General features: G+C 32.5%; 1 protein-coding gene across 5 annotated transcripts in view; it reads right to left on the reverse strand.

Moving 5' to 3' along the window:
- Window positions 1–7: 7 nt before the first annotated feature.
- LOC118199921 (omega-amidase NIT2) overlaps window positions 8–23,318 on the reverse strand; it is a 33,553-nt gene continuing 10,242 nt past the window's right edge. For 4 of the 5 annotated variants that reach the window (XM_085816537.1, XM_085816534.1, XM_085816536.1 and 1 more), the window contains exons 3-9: window positions 19,552–19,672; window positions 14,796–14,884; window positions 11,939–12,032; window positions 11,789–11,863; window positions 11,524–11,701; window positions 372–427; window positions 8–226 (exon numbers count right to left, since the gene is read on the reverse strand). In XM_085816537.1, the coding sequence (XP_085672663.1) occupies window positions 132–226; window positions 372–427; window positions 11,524–11,701; window positions 11,789–11,863; window positions 11,939–12,032; window positions 14,796–14,884; window positions 19,552–19,672 (708 nt within the window). In that variant the 3' untranslated portion in view covers window positions 8–131. The remainder of the gene's footprint in view (window positions 227–371; window positions 428–11,523; window positions 11,702–11,788; window positions 11,864–11,938; window positions 12,033–14,795; window positions 14,885–19,551; window positions 19,673–23,318) is intronic. The other variant, XM_085816538.1, reaches the window with a different exon arrangement.

The following is a 23,318-nucleotide window of genomic DNA, read 5'->3' on the forward strand; positions in this document are numbered from 1 at the left end:
GAAACAGTTCATTTATTTCACATATTTATTCATATATATATAAAGAGCAAGAAGAAAAACTAAAATTTATAATTTCATTATGCATACAAAAGATTTTTACAAAAATTGTATATAGTTTCTGTATTATATTTTCAAAATTCACATAAGCATTGAATATCATAAAGGTCATGTCTTTGTTGCTTTGTTATAGGGATTTGTTCTCTAACTTCATGTACATATTCCAAATCTGAAATGAATTTTTGTATAAATATTTAAATAAGTGATTGCTTCTGAATTTTTATTTTTTAAATTTCTGTCATCTTAAATGTTATGTTTTGCAAAATAAGTATTAATTATTATTTTTTATTACAATAAAATAACAGAAAATATACCTATATCTCCATAAATTATACCTTCTTTTTCATCTGTGGTGCTTACTGTATTGCCCCTTAAAAAACAAAATAAAGCTTGAAATGACATCTGCAGTACTAAAATAAAATATTTCTGCCAATCTGTCGTATTACAAAACTAAATAAAAATTCATTCTAAGCATATTCTTCTTAGAAAATTAAGAAGATTATCTCTGCAAAAATCACTAAATTTTTAGAACTAATGTAGAGTTAAAAATAGAGGGTGGAAGAATGGTATGGATAATTAGGTAATTAATATCTTTGAATTTAAGAAACCCAAATATAGCAGACTTACCATGTGCTACCAAAATAACTGTGAAACAGAGTATTTGAAAAAGTGTAACCAATTCATTTATAGTGACATACAAGCAATTTTTCTGTACTGAGGTAACAGTTAGTAATATATGGCATTAGAAACAATTTTTGTTAGTACATAACAGTATAATTTGTCAGATCCTAAAAAAATACATTGCTTTTAAATTATTCAATTTGTTGAGCAGTATATACTATTAATTTGAATGAATAATATAAAGATGAATTAACCCCCTCCACACGCTACTTTTTAAAGTTGGAATTTTGATTAAAAAAAAAGATAGGCAGTCTAATTAAGGCCTAGAGAAGTACACAAGTAAAATTTTGTGAAGATAGCATTTACTGTTTTAATTCTGTGGGTGTGCCCTAAGTGGCTTTGAAAAGAGTGCTGAAATGAGCATTGCTGGGAAGCGCGTAAAAGAGTAAGAGATTTTGCTATTAAAAAACACTAGATTCTGAATACTGTGGCAGATTTAGCATTACCCAGGGTGTGCCATGAGAAGACCTGCTACTCTACACCCCCCTAAAAAGCTCTCTTTTGGTTATATGATGACTACATGCATATGAATGGGAAAAAAAATAACTTTGGTATATGATATATACATTATTTACATTTCATATTTACACTTTAGTCCATTTTTTTCATGGTGGTACTTTTCAAAGAAAGTGACATCACCTTTTAAAGAGCATAACTCAATATTGCATGTTTTGCACATGTACCAAGATCCATATCAGATTCACTATCTGAAAGCAATTCGTGTAGCACTTTCAGTGTTTCGAAAATGGTCAGCCCTCTCCAATCCGTTTGGAAAATAATGAAAAATCAAATAAATAAATAAATAAATAAATAAAAAACTAATATTATATCTACAATTAGAAATTATAAACTATAAAATAAAATTAAATAAACTTCAACAACTCAAAACTATTAAACGTAGTGCTAGCAAAACTTTGAATGAAAGCAAAAGAGAACTGTTTTAGTGAAAAACCAAACAGCTAACTGATAAAATTACCCTTGACCTTCAGAAAATCACCAACAATTTGTTAGTTGATAACCAAACGTCCCCTTCAAAAAGAAAAAGAGAAAATGAAACACAGATGTGGACCCACCTTTCTGTTGTCAATGGATGGACCGATGAGATGTAGAGAAACAAAGAATACCGTCACTCAGTTGTCCTAGAGTCTTGGTGAGCCCGCTTTGGGAACACCTGAGGTTCGCTGTTTGAGTTTAGGCAAGATTTCAAGGTAAAAATTTAAAATTAATATAGAATAAGGAAATTAGCATACCCCCCCTGAAAAAAAAAACCATAGAAATTTCTTTTCAAAAAATTCCTTTTATACCTTAAAAAAATCTGGAAGATTTCATTGAAAAATGAGGGTCTTAAAAAAACTAAATATGGCTAAAATATATGGACTGATTTGTGTTGAGCTGCCATCCACTATTATAAATAAAGAACGTTCAGAGTAACCTATAAATATATATCAGTCCTTTTTCATACAATTTTTTCTGTGTATACAGAAGGAAATTTTTATGTCTGTTCAAACCGGGCACACTGTGCCGCAAAGGGTTAAAGAACTTTAGTCACAGTAAATGACATTATCTGTTAGAAATGAAAATTTGCTAGGTTGTGTGATTTAATAAAATAGAACTCTTATTCCCTTTAAAATAGTAGTTCCTAGTATTGGCTATTTGCCAGGCTATACAGATAATAAACAGTACATGGTAATAGAAGGACTAAGCTATGAGTATTTTTTAGCACAAATATAATTTACCGAATCATTACTTGCCTTTTTCAGTCAGAAGTATGTCAAGCTGCTTGATGGACGTGCATAATATCTATCAAATACATTAGTAATAAATATTAAAATGAATGTTCTAATTTTTAATAATGTTTTTTAGCTCAGAGGTGTCAAACTGGCTGCTTGCTGCAATTTTAAACAGCCCACATATGTATTTCAATTGTATATTTGTGATAAATATTGGGAATACAAATAAGTCTCTGACATTTGAAAAAAAAAAAAATGGTGCCACCAGTAAGTTATGATTAAAATTATCTGATGTAAAATGTCATATCGTAAGGTTGAATACCTGCTAACAACATAACCTTGAAATATTAGCAGTTTTGTATCAGCATATTTTTTCCCTGTGAAAATGTCAAGTTTTGAGCTGAATGAGTTTCATTTGCAGGAACGTTTGACTTAAGAGTTTTACAGCAACTAAAATCTCAGAGAGCCGCCCATAAGATTGTCTCCCAAAGCATAATACCACCAGCTTGTGTATGACTTGCTGTACAGCAAGAGAGCAATTGTTCGCCTGGAAGACTGCATATCCTAACACAAAAATCAATGTGATGAATGAGAAATTGTGATGCATCTGACCAAACTGTCATCCACTTACCCATGGTGCAATCTTGCTGTTCCCGGCCTCACTGTAGCTGTAGGTGACAATGACATTTGGTCAACAGAGGCACGCGAGGTGAGACGTCTGCTGGACAGTCCCATATCCAACAGTTTCCGCTGAACTGTAGGCTCTGTAATACTTGTACTTGGACCTGCATGGGCTGTCAGCTGAATCATTGTCTGGTGCCGATTTTGCTGTACCAATCTCTGATGTCTTTTTTCTTTGATAATGCATGGACGTCTGGTGTGTCCAACACCTTCACATATACTGCTAGTTTCACCATCATTTATCCATTCTGCATAAATACTAATGGCAGATTGTGAACAACCTACCAGCTGTGCAGTTTTTGAGATATTCATTCAGTCTTCAAGCCATTACAATCTGTCTGCCCTCTATCAAATTCACTTAGATCAGCAGGCTTTCCCCTCACTCACAAAAGTAAGTACCAAAATGATTCCTTACTTTCTTCAGCAGCAGTTAAGTACCATTCTCACTTAATCCAGACAAGTTCATTGAAAAATGAGGGGACGGTCATAATGCTTTGGCTCATCAGTGTATATAGTAGTATAATAGGATCAACTTGGTTTCATGTATTATGAGTTGCTCAAACTGAACGAAAACATTACTGGGGCTCTCTACTAAACACAACTGATGAGACTGAGCTGAGCACTTCAAGAAAAAAGCACCAACTAATACTCTAGACATGACAAAATTATTCTGCATGATAAAGCTCGGCTACATGTTGCAGCACCAGTCAAAATCTGTTTGAAAACACTTGAGAAGTTTTCTCCCTCCTGCTATATTCACCAGACATTGCTCATTCTGATTATTACTTGTTTTGATTGATGATGCATGGCCTGTCTGGGAAGCTCGTCACACCACATGAAGACACGGAAGATAGGGTTGATTTGTGAATAGCCTCAAAAGATGAAGCATTCTTCCAACGCAGTATCTGTATGCTGCTAGAAAGATGGGAAAATGTAGTGGCTAGCAATGGACAATACTGTGAATAAAACATAACATATTCTTTCAGAATAAATGCCCAATTTTTGATAAAAATGCCGAAGACTCATTTGTGCTCCCAATATAATCCTTACAATTTTAGAGATATGGATTACGTTTACATGGACAACTGCTGAACTTAAAGAGAATGAATGCATTGGGGTTTGTCAATGTATGTCAAGTAATATGGGTAAAAAAAGAAAGAACTCCACTTTTGATACAATTGATGTGGGTAGTAATAGATATGGCTGTCCTTTCTTTCTCCATGGTGCAGTTAGTAAATTTAGTTCGCCAGATGACTGTTGGTGGCACTTGAGGTTTTTGGTATTTCTTTTTTCTTCCTAAATCTGATGGTACTTCTGACGTAGGCATTCTTAACATCAATCATAAGCTGGTTGCACAGTTTATATTGCTCTACAGATGGAGACAAATTAATGTACAGAGTATAAAACCTATTTACTTGTGCTTGTTGCTAGATCTGTCCTATATCAATAGTTATAATTTTGCATAACTCTTGAATGTTGCTTTTGTGTGAAAATTCATCTTCTTAAATCAAAGATCTAACTACACAAGTTATGTCTTTAGATTTGGTTTGGTTTATTTAATTACGGCAAAGCACACTAGGGCTATCTGCCTAAGGGGAGGGATGCCTTCGTGGAGGACTTTCTAAGGGGAACTGGCTCGTATACACGTTACACGTGGGGAAAACCACGAAAACGCCTATGCAGCCAGCCCGTCCGCGGGATTCGCGGACTGAACTTCCAGTGTTCAGCGCTCTGCCGCTGGTGGGCACTATGTCTTTAACAAAGGGTAAAAAGTATTATGGGGGACATGTTATTCATGATTAATAAGAAACTACACACCTTTGCAACCCAAAAAAAGTATTCATAATTTAGTGTAAGGCAAAAGTAAACTATTTAGTGGTTAAATCACAAAATAAACACTAAATGACTTAAATTACACAAAACTAATGTGTGCTCTAAAAATTTAATATTTAGCTATTAATATGTTTGTATTACAAAGTATAATCAACAAAAATTTCTTGCAAATACCAACCTTACCCAAATATCTTAGATTTTATATAGAAAATAAATATGAATTTTAATTTTTTTCTTTGTCATTGTTTATGTGTTATTTGATAAACATTTAGGAAGTGAAATCTAAAATTTATTTTTATTTTATTCTGTTAAAAAATAAGGCCTGTCACATGCTTAGATCATACATTCAACCTGCATGCAATTTGTGTTTGAGATTACTGTTTTACTGATCAATGACACTCAGAGATTCATTATAAAAACAGAGCCTAGTGATTAATGAAAATGTTAGTCATGTAAGTGAGAAAATTACTGTGAAAAAGCTAGTATAGTTTAATTTGCTTAAAACTGCATGTTATTGTTACTGCCAGAAAGTATTTTTTTTAAATTGAGGAAAATAAAAACATCTAGCCATCTGCAAAACATCGTTTGAAGGAAACAAGTATGTATTGTTATTGCCTATATATCTTAAACTTTTTTCCCTCCCTCTTCCATCTCTTGATAATTGCTTGCTTTTGAGTTGTAAGGAATTTTCACATTCTTCCATGTAGTTCTTGTGGTGCAAGCAGGGTTGCCACACTACCAGGAAAATGGAAAAACTGAGGGAATTACAGAAATGACAAAAAATGTGAGGGAATTTAAATATTTTAGTCAAAAATCTGGAAAAGTTTGATAATTTCATATGGCGATTGCAAAAAAAAGTGAGTTTTGCATTTTTTTGCAAGTGCTCATTTTTTTGGCAAATTATGTATTGTGTGAGTGTCATTTGGGCAGCTGGCATAGAGCCAATTTTCGCAGTTCCAATCAAATTGTCTTTTAGAAAGGCAAAGCAAATTTCCAGTAACCTAGAGAATTGAGACTTGCATGTGCAATGCATGTTGAACTAAATAAAATACCTTCCCATTCTCGTATAAAACAAAATTGTTTTAATCCTAATACAGTCAAAAGTCTTTAATGCGGACTCGTCGGGACTTCGGCAATTCCAGATTATATCGTTAGATCATCAGTTTAAATCTGGTAAGATGGCATGCAGAAATTATAAAATTAAAAATATGAAACCGTAATTTGTGAAATAAAGAGCAATTATGATCTAAAGTCTAAAAGGTATCAAAATTTACAAAAACAAACAAACAAAAAAAAAAACTTCATATTTATTTGTTTACTTTATTAAACATTTCTTTTAATGCCAGCATGCGTAAAGCATACATTACGCATAGTCGAAATTAGAAAATTGCAACCAGAAAACTATTTGATGTGTATTTGCGATATTTATAATGAAGAGCAATTTGATTTAAATCATATCAAAGACGGAGTACATCGAGATGAAATACTACATTTAGTAAGGAATTATAAGCTGAATAAAATAAAAACATCTGCCCTGAAGATAAGGATAGTCCTGACAGATCAACTTCCAGTTCATTGTGCGCCGCGACGTTTTCCCCCACCCCCGCAGAGCAGCGTGAAATTGATAATCAGATTTCAGAATGGTTAGAAAAACAAAGGATATGCCTTTATCCATTTTTTGCAGCAATTCTACTTTTAGTTTGATGGACATCGGAACATACTTTCGCTTTGTAGATCCTTTGGCAGCTACAGAATCGGAAATTCCTTTTGACATAATTGAAAGTTCAAGCTTACTTTTATAAAATTGCTCTAACAGTCTGCAAAAAATAATAAGCTGGATCCAATTCGAAGATTAAGGAACAAGGCAATCTGCAACATTAACTGAAATAGATAATTAGATAATTTTAGCTTAGCTTATACCGTCTGTTACACATTAAACGCACAATGTGCATGCGTAAAGGAATGTGCATGCATTAATGCATTATGGGTTGATGCATGCAAAGAAATTTTGTAGCTTTGAGGTCCGGATTAAAGACAACTGTATACGGTACACATGGGATTTGGCTACATTATGATAAGCAGTAAACGGATCATTTTGGTATTGGCGACAATTTTCAATATCGTGCCAAGACCGTTACTAGGATTTTTCCGAAAAATCTTTTAAACCTTCTGTTTTTACTTCTTTGTACGAAGCAAAAAAGGAAGTATTGTGATCGCAAAAAGTTTCAGGCAGCATAGTTCAACGAAAATATCCATTTTCACCGCTATCGAATGCAGTTTAACATCTGTATGGAAGGACAGAATAAAAGACTCTTTTCCTCCAAAAAAAATTATAAAACTGCTTTCAAATGAATTCTGAAGAGAATTTTTCGTGGCGCTGTACGAACGTATGTACATACGTATCTCGCATAATTCAAAAATGAGTAGTCTCAAAATGTTGACAGTGGTGGTTAAAATTGTGGACACTTTTGGAAATTTTTATGTTTTTGAACTTTGTATGCTTATAGAAAATGTTACGTTTCACAAAATGCAAACTTGCATGTCATTTTAAAGAGAATTTATTACTGAATTTAATACAAAAGACAAAATTCAATTATTTGCAATACAAAAAGTTAAACGATAATAGTTATCGATATACATTAGATAGTGATGATTGCAGTGAGTTATCAGTACTTGGTAGGGTACCCTTTATTTTTGATTACAGCTTCACATGACGTTTCATTGAGCTGACAAGAGTTTTAAGCTCTTATTTCGTTATTACATGATGCTAGGAAACAATTATAGCCTCAATTAGTTCCCTTTTATTTGATGGGCGCCTCATTCGGACAAGAATTTTCAAACGGTGCCACAAATTTTCGATAGGATTGAGGTCAGGACTGTTTCCTGGCCATGACAACAATTTAATGCTCTTTGTACGAAACCACTCTTTCGATATTTTGGCCGTGTGGCAAGGAGCAGAATCCTGCTGAAAAATAAACGAAGCATTGTTGGGAAAGAGATCTCTGATGGAAGGTAGAAGTTTTGGTTCTAGAATAGTGTCAATGTATTTTCTGGTATTCAGTGTTCCATCGATGACATGAAGGCGACCAATACCATCTGCTGACATGCATGACCAAATCATAACACTAACTAGGTTCTTCACACTTGCTTGAATGCAGTCAGGATGTCTCTTCTCCTATTCTAAATCTTACATATTTTCGCCCATCACTATCGAATAACGATATTTTAGTTTCATCACTCCATATAACTTGTGAGCACTGATCATGTGTCCAATTAATGTGTTCCTTTGCTCACTGTAGTCTTTTTTTTCGTTGCTGAAAATTAAGATAAGGCTTTTTTCGTGGAATTCTACGTCTCAGTCCAACATCTGTTAATCTTCTCCTGGTTGTTCTTGAACTGACAGAAACACCAGCATCATTCAGATCACTTCTGATGGCCGCTGATGACATTTTTCTGTCTTGGAGACATAGTCTTTTTATTCTTCTGTCATCAATAGATGTGGTGCACTTTTCTTGGCCTTTTCCTTCTTTGTTTTTTATTGAATTTGTCTCCTGATATTGTAAACAAAACTTTCGGACTCCAGATGTAGTCACTGAACCACCCACCTGTCTTGCAATTTCAGCATAGGAAAGACCATTTTCTCGTAACACAATAATATTACATCTCTTCCTAGGTGTCCAATCTACTCTTTTATATGCTGGCATTGCTTCTTGACTAAATATTAAAAATTTTTACAAAAATTCCTACTTGTAATTGCAGTGTATCAGAAACAGGTCCTCCTTCTACAGAACAAAGCAAAATAATGAATTGTTTCAAGTGTAAACATGATGTCAGCTTCTACTGGCTATTACTAACATTTGATTGGTTCTCAGAACAAGAACAGTGATTGGCCAGGAAAGCTAGACATTACAAACTACTTCATAACTGTGTTTTTTATTTATATTAAAGTACATATAACTTTTGTATTGCAAATAATTGAATTTTGTGTTTTGTATTGAATTCAGTAATAAATTCTCTTTAAAATGATATATACAAGTTTGCATTTTGCGAAACGTAACATTTTCTATAAGCATACAAATTTCAAAAACATAAAAATTTCCAAAAGTGTCCACAATTTTGGCCACCACTGTATATCCACTTTGTTACTCGGCACAGTGATCTCAGTTTCTTTATTCTTATGTTTGTAAATTGTGTATTTTTTGCTTTAAAAATGATTGAATTATGTTGTTCTTATCTTCCGCTTAAGGTTTTTATGCCTTTAATAAATCTGTATGCAATATTTTTAGAATTATCAACAATTTAAAAGTTGTTTAAGTGCCGCTAAGCCTAATAATTTTTTCCATGGCGGCCATTGCTTGTTTGCATTTGAAACAGCAGAATAGTAGATTTGTTGCCAATCTAGAGAAAGTAAGCTTTGCAATAACAAAGATAATGCCTTCTTTTGTAATTGCGAATTAAATCATGCTTAATCCATTCTGGAATTAATTATTCGAGGAAATAAGCGTTTAAGATTTACTTCGTAAATTTAGATATTTTGAGTTTTTATGTATTTTTGCCTTGTCGCGAAGTGTGAACTAAATTAATTGAATGAGAAATACTAAATCGTCTGTAAAAAAACTGTTTCTTTTTTGTTTTATTTGCTTAATTTCTTTTATACATTATTCTAGCTTTATTATAGTATTTGAATAGAACATGTGGCAACGATTAGATAATTCTTCTAATGATATAAATTTTGTGCATTCTGAGTTATAATCTGAACGAAATATAATGCTGTTAAGTGAACCTAGCACCAGAGTGTCGCTATGGTAAACAAATACAGTGAATATTAAAGAGTGCATTTATTCTATTGTGATTTATGCTCTGTCGATGAAGTAGATTTAATTCAATCCAATAAGTTTAAATGAAATGCAAGAAAAAATGTGCATAATTTAATATTTCATACAAGGAAGTCATGTGGTGTACACATTAGATTTTTTCTTTTTAATAAATGCCTTATTTGTCATTTTGCAGTAAAATAATAAAATATCAATTGACCATCTAGGCTAACCATTTAATATAACTATATTCGCCAATAATTTAATATTATATAAATATACAAAATAATGTAATTCAATCTTTAAATAATTTAATTTAAAGTTATCTGCACCATTTAATGTGGCTTCTGCCCTCTAAATTTATTTATTATTAATTAAGCAATTTTCTCTGCCATAAACCTGAAATTAATTCTACCAGTATAATGACATACTATTACGAAATTTAATGCACATATTTTTTGCTTATGCTATAGAGACATTAGGATTTTTCGAAAGCAAGTTACTTGAAAAAAGAGCAAACGCCTTTGCAGGGAATCAAACCGCGGACCTCTGGAATACATATCCAGCGTGCAGACCACCACACCACGAAGGCATGCCAAGAAGGTGGGAAAAATACCTTATAAACTCCGCCTTTTAAAGGGCGACTGGGGTTTTTAAGGGGATCGAATCGCCAAATCCTGGGTGGGGAGAACCTAGTTCGGGCACTACTGTAGAGACATTAGAATTTTTTTAAAGCAAGAGACTTGAAAAATGAGCAAACACCTTCGACGGGAATCAAATCGTGGACCTCTGGAATACACGCCCAGTGTGCAGACCACCACACAATGAAGGCACTCCAAGAAGGCAGGAGAAATACCTTATAATGTATGCTGCTAAATACATATAAAATATCTGAATTTATTTAAAAATATCATTAAATATATATCTTTCTTTTATTTAGCTGCAAAATATCTGCAAAAAAAGACATTTTTTAATCCAGATTAGGCAGATTTTGATCTTAATTTCCAGTGGAAAAAAAACAACTCCTATTATAGTTATAATAGTAATGCTTTTGGGGATTATATGTATATATTATATGTAAGTCATATTAATTGGCAAAGTTTTGTGTTTTCAAGTCGTACCATAATTAATTTACTTCTCAGCACAACCGAAACGTGCTACGTGGATAGACTGGAATTTTCTTAAAACACACCTGGAAATGTCACGGAATTTCATTCTCCTGTTTGAGAGGCAACCCTGTATAAATGGCACTGTTAAATCTGTGGTTTGAATCCCAGCACAGATGGATTTTAATGCTTTGTGCTCTATAAAATCTAACAGTTTCTATAAGATATCCAAATTAAAATGTGGTGGGCAATTTATCACCACTTGGATTTGATCTCATACCTCTCACTATTTGCTTGTTAATTACGGGAGGGGGGTGAAGGAATTATTATATTCCTTATGTGTGTGTTTTCATGATGCAAGTGGTTTGCATATCCAGCTAGCTTGAAAGATCTGTGATTTGGATATTAGCAAGGACGCAGTTGAATTTACGTGCTTCTTGCTTAAAAAAGCCTGATCATCCCTACAAACTTTCAGACAATATTTGGTAAATGGAGACAATACACAACTGATCTAGCAACAGTTATTAGCTATCATTTCAAAATGCAAAGTATTAGAAATTTAAAGAAAGAATAGGGTTATTTGATTGTTGAGGGACAAAATTATGAAAAATTTTAAATTACCAAGGACTTATTAGTGAACTGTGGCCCCAGGCATTATAAGAAGAATTTTCATCCCTAGCTGGAGAAATAGTAGCTACATACAATTGATTATCTACAGCTCTTGCTCTTTGTAGAAGTTCCCAGTGTGCTGGACCCGTGGTCATATTAAAAGCACCAGGATATATTAAAAGCTGGCAACCTATGAAAAAAGTCCAAATATGCATGAATAAAAAATTTAATATAATGAAACTGAAGAAACTGTTATAGATATAAATGCAATACTCACCTTTCTCAGCATACAAATTTGCCATGAGAGGGAATCTAATATCATAACAAACTCCTAAACCAACATTCCACTTACCTAAAAGTTATACAGTTAATATAAAAAAACAATAATTAGATCGAAAGAATTCTGAAGATTTTTAAGCTCACTTACCAATTTTGAACATAGTTAGCGTATCACCTGCAGTCAAAGCTGCGGATTCTTTGAAAGTTATCTTACCAGGTATGTCTATGTCAAAGAGGTGAACCTGTTACAGAAAACACAAATAGTAAACTGTTTATATGTATAATTAAGACAAATAACACATTTAAAAGAAATTTTTTTTTTCAGTTATAGAACCTTTCTTGAGTTAATAAATAATTTCTGGACTTTTTTGGGGGTGGTGGTGGAGAGGGAGATCGGATGTAGATAAAATGTTGATTATATTACACACCGTTTTACATATGCATTCAATTAATTTTTGTAAGAAAAAAAAAGAAAAGATTGAAAGAGGGAGGGAAAGAATAGCTTTTTCAGAAGTAACTCAAGACGTGAATATTATAACAGCAGATATGTCCACCCTTTGCTTAATGCATACTTAGCATCTTCTTTCCATGTTACCAATTAGATTGTGAGACATTTCTCCTGAAAACAGAGATCATGTATATTTCTATCCCTTTTCCAACATTTATTGCTGAATAATAATAACTGTCCATATAAATGAATGGATACTTTCTTACTAAACAATTTCAAAAGCTTCAAGATTGACTTAAAAATAATTTTAAATATTACTGTAATTTAAAGGTTGATCCAAAAAAAAGTTTACAAGCAGAAGCATTTGAAACGTAATAATTGTAGAGCGAATATTTCCACCCAGGGTGGTTGACAGATGGCGCTAGTTGTCCTACAGCGGTTCTACGAGTAAGTAGCGTCAGTACGCAGACACTTAAGAGCGACAGTAATGGCACGACGTCTAGAAAAGTGGTCTCGTATAGAGGTGCGAGCCGTAATTCGATTCTTATGGCCAAGAATGTGGCCGCATCCGAAATTCACAGACAAATCATTGAGGTATACAGGGACAAAGCAATGAGTAGACAACAGGTAGCGAAATGGTATTGTTCTTATCAAGCGGGCAAGGAGCATGGGGACAACCGCAATATGGAAGCGAGTGACCGTCCAAGATTTTCAAGGACGGATATCAACACAGCACGTGTTGAAGAAATCATCCAAAAGGATCAACGAGTAACCGTGCATGAGATTGCCTCAGAGTTGGACCTGAGTTATGGTAACGTTCAGTGTATCGTAACCGATGAGTTGCGATATTCCAAAGTTTGTGCCCGCTGGGTTCCACGTGCGTTGTCTGCAGAGCATATTTCTTCAGCGATACCATTCAGATAGGCAACACTTCATTGATCGCATCGTTACCGGTGATGAAACATGGCTTCATCACTTCACCCCCACATCCAAAAGAGCCACGATGGAGTGGAAACACGCTGGATCACCGACGAGGAAGAAGTTTAAGGTTACATCCTCTGCCAGTAAAGTGATGGCAACCATTTTCTGGGATATGACTGGTGTTATCCTAATCGAGTATTTGGAGCGTGGCCATACTATTAAGGCCAATCGTTATTGTGGCACCTTAACGAAATTGCGTAAAGCCATCCGACGCAAACGGCCTGGATTACTGCGTCATTCTTCTGCATGACAATGCCAGGCCCCATACAGCTCGCCAGACTCAGGAATTGCTGAAAAGGTTCAAGTGGGAGGTCTGCAATCACTCCCCATACAGCCCCGATTTGGCTCCAAGTGACTATTTCATTTTTGCAGCATTGAAGCGATACTTATCCAGAACACGGTTCACCTCAGATGATGCAATGAAAACAGCTGCCGAGAAATGGCTCAATGAGCAGGGCCCTGATTACTACCAAGACGGGATAAACAAGTTGGTCGAACGTTCTGACAAATGCCTAAACAGGTTTGGCGACTATGTGGAAAAGTGAAGGCCAGATGTGTCTCTTGATTCCCATTTGTATCTTGTTTCTATTGTTAATAAATACTTTTTCATTTGCCTTGCAAACGTTTTTTTGGATCACCTCTCGTATTTTGATAGTAGTAATTAAATGATAGGATTTTAAATAATTTATTGAGAAGTAAGATGTTAATTTTGAATTTAAGCCATACCCTAATTTTACATTATAAAAATTTTAATAAAAAGTGTGGCTAAATTCACAAAGTAATAGAATAATTAAATAATGATTTTTTAAATGGTAGATATTCATTGGTTAAGCATTGATTGGAATTTAGGGCCTAACTCTTCAGTCAATTAGTTGTCTCACTTATAAGAATATTGCTTATGGTGTACTAGAGCTGGTAACTGATATTACACCCCCATAACTACTCTCATGCATGCGAAGCTTTACATGAGAATTAAAACTACACCCTTGATTTATGGATCGTGATCAGACTGTAGTAACCATCATACTGCCAAGGTTTAAGATGAAAAAGAGGGATTGGTCTTTCATAGCAAAATGGGAAATACTGACAACAATTCCTTTATGAATTCCGACAAATATCAAAATTAAATTCTTAGAGCACAATATGTATTTTAATAAGTAAAAATTATAGTGTCCACAGAATAATAATTTCCTTCTCAGCGTTTTTGGTTTAGGGAAATAAAACTTAAAATTTATGTCACTAACTATAAATTTATAACATATGAATACATCTAAAATAAGATTTGATGTATAAAATTAAGATTAAAAAAATTAAACTGTAATTTTAATCACTTGACAAATTTATTTTAAACTTAAAAATAATTAAGTCTGAATCAGCCATGATTAAATTGTTACTTTTTATATATCTTGTTATCATTTATTGATGTAAATATGTGAAATAATGTTAGTCCAAAATCTCAGTATTTAAAAGAATGGCTGAAACAGGCTTTGTATGAAATTTTTAAAATTCCTATATTTTTGGTAATCCATATTTTATTATCAGCAATCAGATAAATATGAAAAAATGAAATACTAACTTTGCGATGCTTTGCTAAAACATCTCCATTTGGACCAAATGCTAAGCATGTGTTGTATAATTTACCTTGATGACTTTCTGGAAATGTGCCTAACGAAACATAAATGTGTACATTACTTTCGCATAATTGCATTTGAAGATCATAAGAAGGATTCTCAATGTAAGACCAAAAATAAGTAAAAATTGCATTTTTATTTTTTAATTAATAGCTAAACCAATATACTATTTTATTAAACTGTCTATACATGTACTATCTATATAGTATAGTGTTTTATTTTTTAATTAATAGCTAAACTAATATACTAGATCTAAAAAATATTTCTGAAAACAGAAGTATAAAAGTTTCAGATGAATGTTTATTTAAAAATACTTAATTTATGCTGTATATGACATGATAAAATGATACATGGTGTTTAAAATGTATTACATATATTTAAACTCAAAGTAAATATTAAAGGAAGCACTATCAAAATTACATGTGGATTAATTGGGTTGTATCTAATAAGAGTTCATTTATTGTTTGAAACGATTGGGAAAATAAAGTCATAAACTACTGGTGAAAAATAAAATTGTAAAAAAGAAAAGGACATGGGATAACAGCAATGAAAACAGATGATGTATGTCAGTTAAATTTGCCAAAAAGCAAAAAGTCTTTAAAATTTTTACATGAATTTGAACTCGCTGACACTATTCAAGTTTTCTTGTAAATCATATTCTTTATCTCTAGCCTTCATTTCTAATGATGTTTATTTTTCTATTATTTACCATGTGTACTTTTTGTTTTGAGTACTGATTTCATTTATGCTACCAAATGAGCTTCTCCTGATTAAACTATTTAAAATTGCAAGTAATTTATTAATAGTAGTTTTCTATTAATTATAATATATTCCTCTTTCCTGTATTTTTTTAAATCTCTTTCAGATTAATTATGATTTTGATTGGGATTTAAATGTATTGATTTTAACATAATTTTTGGTACAAAGTACGTCTTTTTTTCTTCCTTCCTTCCTTTCTATCCCCCCTACATGCCAGCTTAATTTTTGACACAATTGTCATCAAAAAATTTTATCACATTTTTTTAAATATTCTAAATTAAAATAAATTGATAAAATGATATGTAAGGATTATTAAAATTTTATGTTATACAAAAACATACAATAAACAATTTTTCATCATTGAATGCAGAATTTTTCTTATGGCCAATTTTCCACTTTCATTTTTCATATATGTATAGAATTCATAATGCTAAATTTTCCAATTTCCCTTTTGGCCCTATATAAAAGTACATTTATTAATTGTTATTATTTATTTAAATACTTTTTTTTAAATTTAAGGTTTTGTTTAGAAAGCAAAATTTAGCTACAATAATACAGTAGAATTCAGCTATTGTCATCTTGATGCTGCTACTCACAATTAGCAAACTGATAGATCTCATATTCACTGATTTCTTTCACTTGAGGGGTGTGGGTGTTAGGAGAATGCAGTTAGCCACCCTGATATAAATAGTATCAAAGAGGGAACCAGTCAAGGCCAAATCATGATTCATACTTATAGCCAAAGGGAAATACAGGGTAGGACACCTGCTGTTGTAGATAAGACCTAGTATGCCTGGTTGTAGATATGGCCTGTTGTAAGAATACAGCTTCTTTTTGATTCCATTGTTAACTTCAAACCAATTAGAGCACATATCTAAATTAATCATTTTTTTTTTTTACAGTAACTCTATCCTTCCTTGTCAAAAATTCTTAGAACAGTGTTTCTCTCGTATTAAATTTTATTGCATTAGCATCATGCCTTATTGGATCTGCCATGAAATAAAGCAGAAGCAATTCAATATCTCCAGGCATTTGATATTTTGTCAAAAAGTTAGTACAGTCAAAAGTCGTTAATCCGGACTCGTCGGGACTTCGGCGATTCCGGATTATCGATTTTTCCGGATTATAGATCATCAGTTTAAATCTCGTAAGATGGTATGCAGAAATTCTAAAATTAAAAATATGAAACCTTAATTTATGAAATAAAGAACAATTATAATCTAAAGGGTATCAAAATTTACACACGAAAAAAAAAAAAAAAAAAAAAAAAAGGCTTAATATTTATTTGTTTACTTTATTAAACATTTCTTTCAATGTAAGTTGTTTAAAGTTGCTTCGTTTTATGTGATAATACTTTCTCTTTAATTCTATAAACAGACATAATTTTTTGTTCAGTTACAAAGTTCCGCTGTTCAAGTCCTGTTAATTGCTGTGCCGAGAATAACGACTAACTTGTCAATCGAAATTTTTTCGTTTTCACTAACCTCTCTGTCACATTCTTCATGTCTTTATCCATTTTTTGCAGCAATTCCACTTTTTGTTTGATGGACATCGAAACATACTTTCGTTTTGTACGATCCTTTGGGAGCTCCAGACTCGGAAATTCTATTTGACATAATCGAAAGTTCAAGTTTACTTTTATAGTATTGCTCTTACAGTCTGCAAAAAATAATAACCTGGATCCAATTCGAAAATTAAGGAACAACGCAATCATCAACATTAACTGAAATAGATAATTTTAGCTTATACCTTTCGTTATACATAAAATGCGCACGCGAAAACGTATTCTGCGCTTGCGCACACGCAAATGCGCAGTCGTAAGAGGTCTTACGCGCATGCGTAAACGCCTAGGCGCATGTGTCAACGCGGCGCATGCGCAGAAAGTTTTTAGCTTTGAGGTTCGGATTATAGATCATTCCGGATTATGGGTGTCCGAATTAACGACTTTTGACTGTAGTACACTTCTCATATAATGAACTTGTACACGAGAAAAGATATATGAAAGAAATATAACAATAGCTGGAATAAGAGGTTGTATCAGTCTGAGAGATGTCACTTGTCTTCTCATTTAGCAAAGTTCATATAGAGGCAAAGCAGCTTCAAAAAATAACAATTTGATGTAAATTTTAATGGAATTTCCAAACAATAACTGCTGCAAATGAAAAATTTGTTTCATTAAGCAGCTACTGTCAAAAATATGTTGAAAATTATGTATCAGTACAACCACCTGGACACAGTTTAGAGATCCTTTTTTTAACATTAGAAAAAGAATGATGACTTATAAATGCAAAATATTATTACATACATACATAAATACTTCACATTTGATTTAGAAATTTATCCTGACAATCAATAATAACTACTAACAAGCAGGTTTTTTTTTTTTTTTTTTTTTTCTTTTTTACTCTGGTGGAAATTTTATGGAGATTGCTTTAAGAATAGATTCAAAATAATTGTTTCCTTTTAGTGATTTTGCAGCAAAATAATAATATTCCTGGAGAAATTTTACTGTACGCAAATCTGACATGCACATTTTTTGAAATTTGAGTTTAAACAGAAATGTTACAATTTGAGTATAAAAATCGTTGAAAGCAAGCCCCCTCCTTAAAAATGCATATGAAAATGATAACTTTGCTTGTAATTACTCAAGAACTGTTATTTAAATGACTGCCACAGTTTAGTGCATTCTGAAAATTTGGCACCTTCTGAGGTGCCTATGCTAATATATAAGTATCAGTGTAACTCATCACTAAGAGATTGTTTCTGTGAATCACTATATCTAAATAAACAATGACTTTTTAGAAAACTTACAACATGATTTTTAATAAAAGATTAGCTGCTGTAAACTCTACCCTAAAGATCCAAAGACAATCACATGTATGAATGCTATCAAGACAAAAGAAAGCAATATATTTTTGCATTTTATATAGTAGATTAGGTATTATATGTGAAGACACCCAGGGTTTCATAAAGCAAAGTATTTCCTGTAGAAGAAGACAATAAAATTTTGAATTATATGTAGCATATCATGTGTTATGTGAAAATAATAGCAAGATAATGGACATATGAATACTTGTTTGAAATTTACTACTACTGTGCTATGTATGTTTAGTTGGAACCATCATAAAAATGTCTGTATTTAGATTGTGACCACTTGCTACAAAGTAAATACAGGAAACTATAAAAATAAGAAAATATATAGCCATAAATAAAAAATGGTACTTCTGGCTTTAGCACAACCATCTTGGTGCAGTTTGGTGATTTTTTACAGACCAAAAAGGTGATTCTGTGAATTTTCGGATTGCAACTTGTAGAGACATTAGTTTTTTTTTTTTTTTTTGAAGCAGGAAAAGTGAAAAATGAGCAATGCCTTCGCTGGGAATCAAACCACGGACCTCTGGAAATACGCGCCCAGCGTGCAGACCACCACACTATGAAGGCATGCTAAGAAAGAGGGAGAAATACCTTATACACCCCCCTTTTAAAGGGCGAGTGTGGTTTTAGGGGACTCAATCGCCAAATCCTGGGGGTGGCGAATCATCATCCACCACCCTTTTAGTTCGGGTGCCACTGTAGAGACATTATTTATTTAATTATTTTTGGAAGGAGGAGAAGTGAAAAATGAGCAACGCCTTCGCCGGGAATCAAACCACGGACCTTTGGAAATATGCACCCAGCATGCAGACCGCCACACTATGAAGGTGGGAGAAATACCTTATAAACTTACAATGGATATGATTACTTTAGCATGTATATGCATGGTTGCCAGAGTTCAGCAACTTCTACTTACGTGGATGCAATAATACAATAAATACTTTAAAATTTTAAACTAAGGTGCTATAAAAATATATAATTTGTTTTGAAACTGACTAATAGTTAAAAAAAAAAAAAATTAAAAACACCTCGTTTATAATTATTAATTTATTTTGAATAGAAACATACCTCCAATTAAATACACTTTATTTTCCTTTGCACAATAAGAAAGTGCATTGCTTGTCGGCCCTGGGATACTTTCTGCATACTCAGAAAAGTATTTGATACCATAAGGACTATTGAAACATTCCTTAAAGAATACAGAGAAAATGTGTTACATTTTTTACATATGTAAGTAATATGAAAATTTACAATAAAAAATTACAAATTTAAGTCATATATTGGCATTTATTAAGGATAATTTATTGAATATTCATTTACTCTAAAAAGTAACTGTATTTTAGTTAATAAGAATAAATTGAATTTAATTAGATAAATTTAATTTAAATACAAATTTAATTAAATAATTCTTTGTGCCATTGCTGCAAGGAATGAAATTTAAATTTAAACTTATACTATAAATGATTTTAATAAAGTTGTACACTGAGAGGCCAAAAGTCATGGAATAAGCACTTAATAACGCATTGGTTTTCCTAGAGTTCTCAGCATTAAGCTGCTTATTTGAGGTGCAAAATTAACTAATTTGATATGGTTTGTACAGTTTTGCAATACAGACCATAACTGTATCAATTTGAACTGTGCTAGACTAGTAGATTATTGGCTTACTTCCAATGGTAAGCTTAAAGAGGCACACAAAAGGTTAAATTTCTCTCTAATCTGTGTGCTTCTTGTTCTTTTTATTTACTCGTTTATCATTCTATGAAAAATCTGTCTTGCATGCCATAATTGTATCCTGACTTAAATTACTCTTTCTTTTCCAAAGAATAATGGTGTCATCTGATTTCATTTAAGTTCTCTAAATGGATATTAAATTTAAATGGGTGCTTGAAAATATCCTCTATTCTCGATAAATTTATCGTTTGATAAAAAAAATTTAACATCAAGCTAATAGAATGAAGTACTGCTGTTTAGTTTTCCATTAAAAAATGTCAGTAAGTAACTTACTCAGCTACTAAGTAAGTCACTTAAGTCAGTAAGTAACTTACATGCAAGAAGAAAAAAAAAAGTGTGGCACCTTCTGGTATACATTTAGATTAAATTTATTTAATATTTTGTGTAATTTTAGTGTTGTTTTCAATTTTTTTTTTGAACTTTTAAAGATTGTTTTCCTTATTAAAATGTTTTCTTGTTTATGCACATGCTTATTTGTATATTCTATTTTAGTAAAAAGCAAAAACCATTTAATTAGAATTTGATATTTTGTTTTTATACAACAATGAAAGTCCCTTTGTTAAAATTTTTATAGCCCACCACAGCTTATTTCACTTATGTTCAACAAATACTCCAAGTAGTTTTATACGAAAAGACAGTGGAAATCTAATCAATGAAAAATTCCCCAAATCAAATTCCTGGCAAACAAAGATATTACAATAGATGCTCGACTATCCAGCATTCAACTAACCGGAAAGCTCATGTAACCAAAATATTTTCAAATTCAAGAATTTTTTTCCCTAAAAAAAAATTACACAAATACAAGATTTGTAACTCTTTGATAAAGTACAAATAGGACTATGACTTAAACAAAAACTATCAACAAATAATGCAATATGGCACCAATAAGCCTCACATGATAACCTAATCATAACATCTTTGCCTTGGCTTTATGTAAACCTGATTAATTCCCAATAAGGTTTAATTTTTGTCAAAAAGTCCCCTTCGCGCCAACTGTCATGTCTACGTGCCAGCAACGAACACACTCACCTCCCGGCCAACACGCAGGCGTGACAGAGCATTTTCCCGTTTACTACTGACTGTCATGTATTTGTGCCAGTGTCCTGGAACGTTTTTCAAACTATAATTTCTGCCACAAGATGGCACTGTATGTCCATATGGTTTCAGGTACATGTACATTAGAGCTTCTACTTGAAATGAGAGAAGCATGACTCACATACACGTGTTTTTGATTATATAAACAAACGGGGAACTAAATGTTTCCGAATGGCGTGATTTATTACGTCTCTTTAAATCGCACTTTATTCGCACGTGGTAGTTGTTTATTGTAAGTAGAAGTTTTATATGCGCTAAAGTGTTGAGTATTTCGGTTTGCAGTTCAGTGTTTAGAAAATAATTAGATCTTGTTAGACGTGAATTCTTTCTGTTTTTACCGTTGCAATGTCGAAGCGTCGAAAATGCTTAACAGAGCATGAAATAGCAGAAATGATGCAAAATATTTCAGATATTGATTCTGAAATTCTGATATTGATTCTGAAAGATTAACTGAAAGACATTTTCCAAAACTTTGTTCAGAAGAGACTGATAAGAAAATGAGACGACGATGCTTCGTTTGTTCACATTCCCGGAAAAATCCTCCAAAACGGCAAATGAGTTATTACGAGTACAAGGAATGTAACGCAGGACTGTGTGTAGATCCCTGTTTTCAAATTTTTCATACGAAAAGAGAATTTTAAGTAAATTTTAAATAAATAAATTTTAAGAGAATTAAGTAATTTAAAATTTTAAGTAAGTATTTAGTTTTCAGATGTATAATGTTAAAAGTCATAAAATGGTGAGTAATTAAAATAAAATGTGTAAAATATGCATTTAAACAAGAACTAAGGTAATTAAAGTGTATATATATATATATATATATAAAGCATAAGCCGTTTAAATACTCTATAGAGCTTTATTAAACAATGCGTTGATACTTCAGAAATTTCATGGATTTAGGCTTAGTAGCAAAAAAGCTCCCGGCCCTGGAGAGACGCTCGCATAAGACACTGCCGGCCTCCGCGATAAACGCGCGTTTGCACTACCCGGCTCGAAGGGGTTAATTCCCAATAAGATTTCATTTTTGTCAAAAAGTGATATAAGTTAACTGCTACTTATCTGTTTTTTAATTGCATTATGAGAAAATTATTAAAATTTGAGTCTTGAACAATTTACAGAACTTTGTATGAAAACTATTTAGCAGGAGTTAAATGGAAATACATTGTTAACTTCATCAAGCCCTTTACTTAAATGATTGCAATAGAAAGGTGTATTTATTATCGAAAACAAAGAGGAAAAAATGTACAAATCTGGTTCCATAAATGCAAAGAAAGTTTCTGCAAGGGATTTATGGTTGTTGCAGGATCTTTTAACGGCAGAAAATTCAAAACAAGAGGAGAGGGAAAAAATGTTAAAATCAACTTAACATACTATCAAGAGAAAGTTTTACATCCATAACAGAAGAAATTTCATTTCTTTATCCCAACAACTTTTAAAAAGTGGAAATTCATCAAGACAAAGCCTTAAGTCATACTTCAAAAAGTATTATTGCATTCTTTGAAAAAAGACTGGTACAAGTATTACATACATATGCATTCCAGCATAGTCTACTAATATTTCACCTGTGGGCTGTTGTGCCTTTGGTCTCTTGAAAAGAGCTCTTTCTTAGCACAAATCCACCACGATGGACAGACTCTGGTTTTTTTAATTATGATAAAGCACTTGACTATCTACCTAAAGTAAGGGATGCCTTCGTGGAGGACTTTCTAATGGGAACTGGTTCTGATACACATTACATATGGGAAAACTATAAAAATGCCCTTGCAGCTGTTCACCGGGTAAACTGTAAGTATTTGGCGACTTCACTGCTCGGCCGCTAGTAGGCCAAACAAAGACCTTAAAAAAAAAAAAAAAAAAAAAAAAAAAAAACTCTATACATTTTAAACATTAATTTAAATGACTCCAAAATGTGTTCTAAAAATTTTTAATGCAAAAAATTATCTAAAATCATTCTAAATACCTGTATTATTTTCAAAATTAGAGGATCCTAGAATCAAAGAATTAGCGAC

Source organism: Stegodyphus dumicola, chromosome 5 (assembly GCF_044657685.1).
Source record: "Stegodyphus dumicola isolate Sdum_Otavi_A_Nest chromosome 5, ASM4465768v1".
NCBI lineage: Eukaryota > Metazoa > Arthropoda > Arachnida > Araneae > Eresidae > Stegodyphus > Stegodyphus dumicola.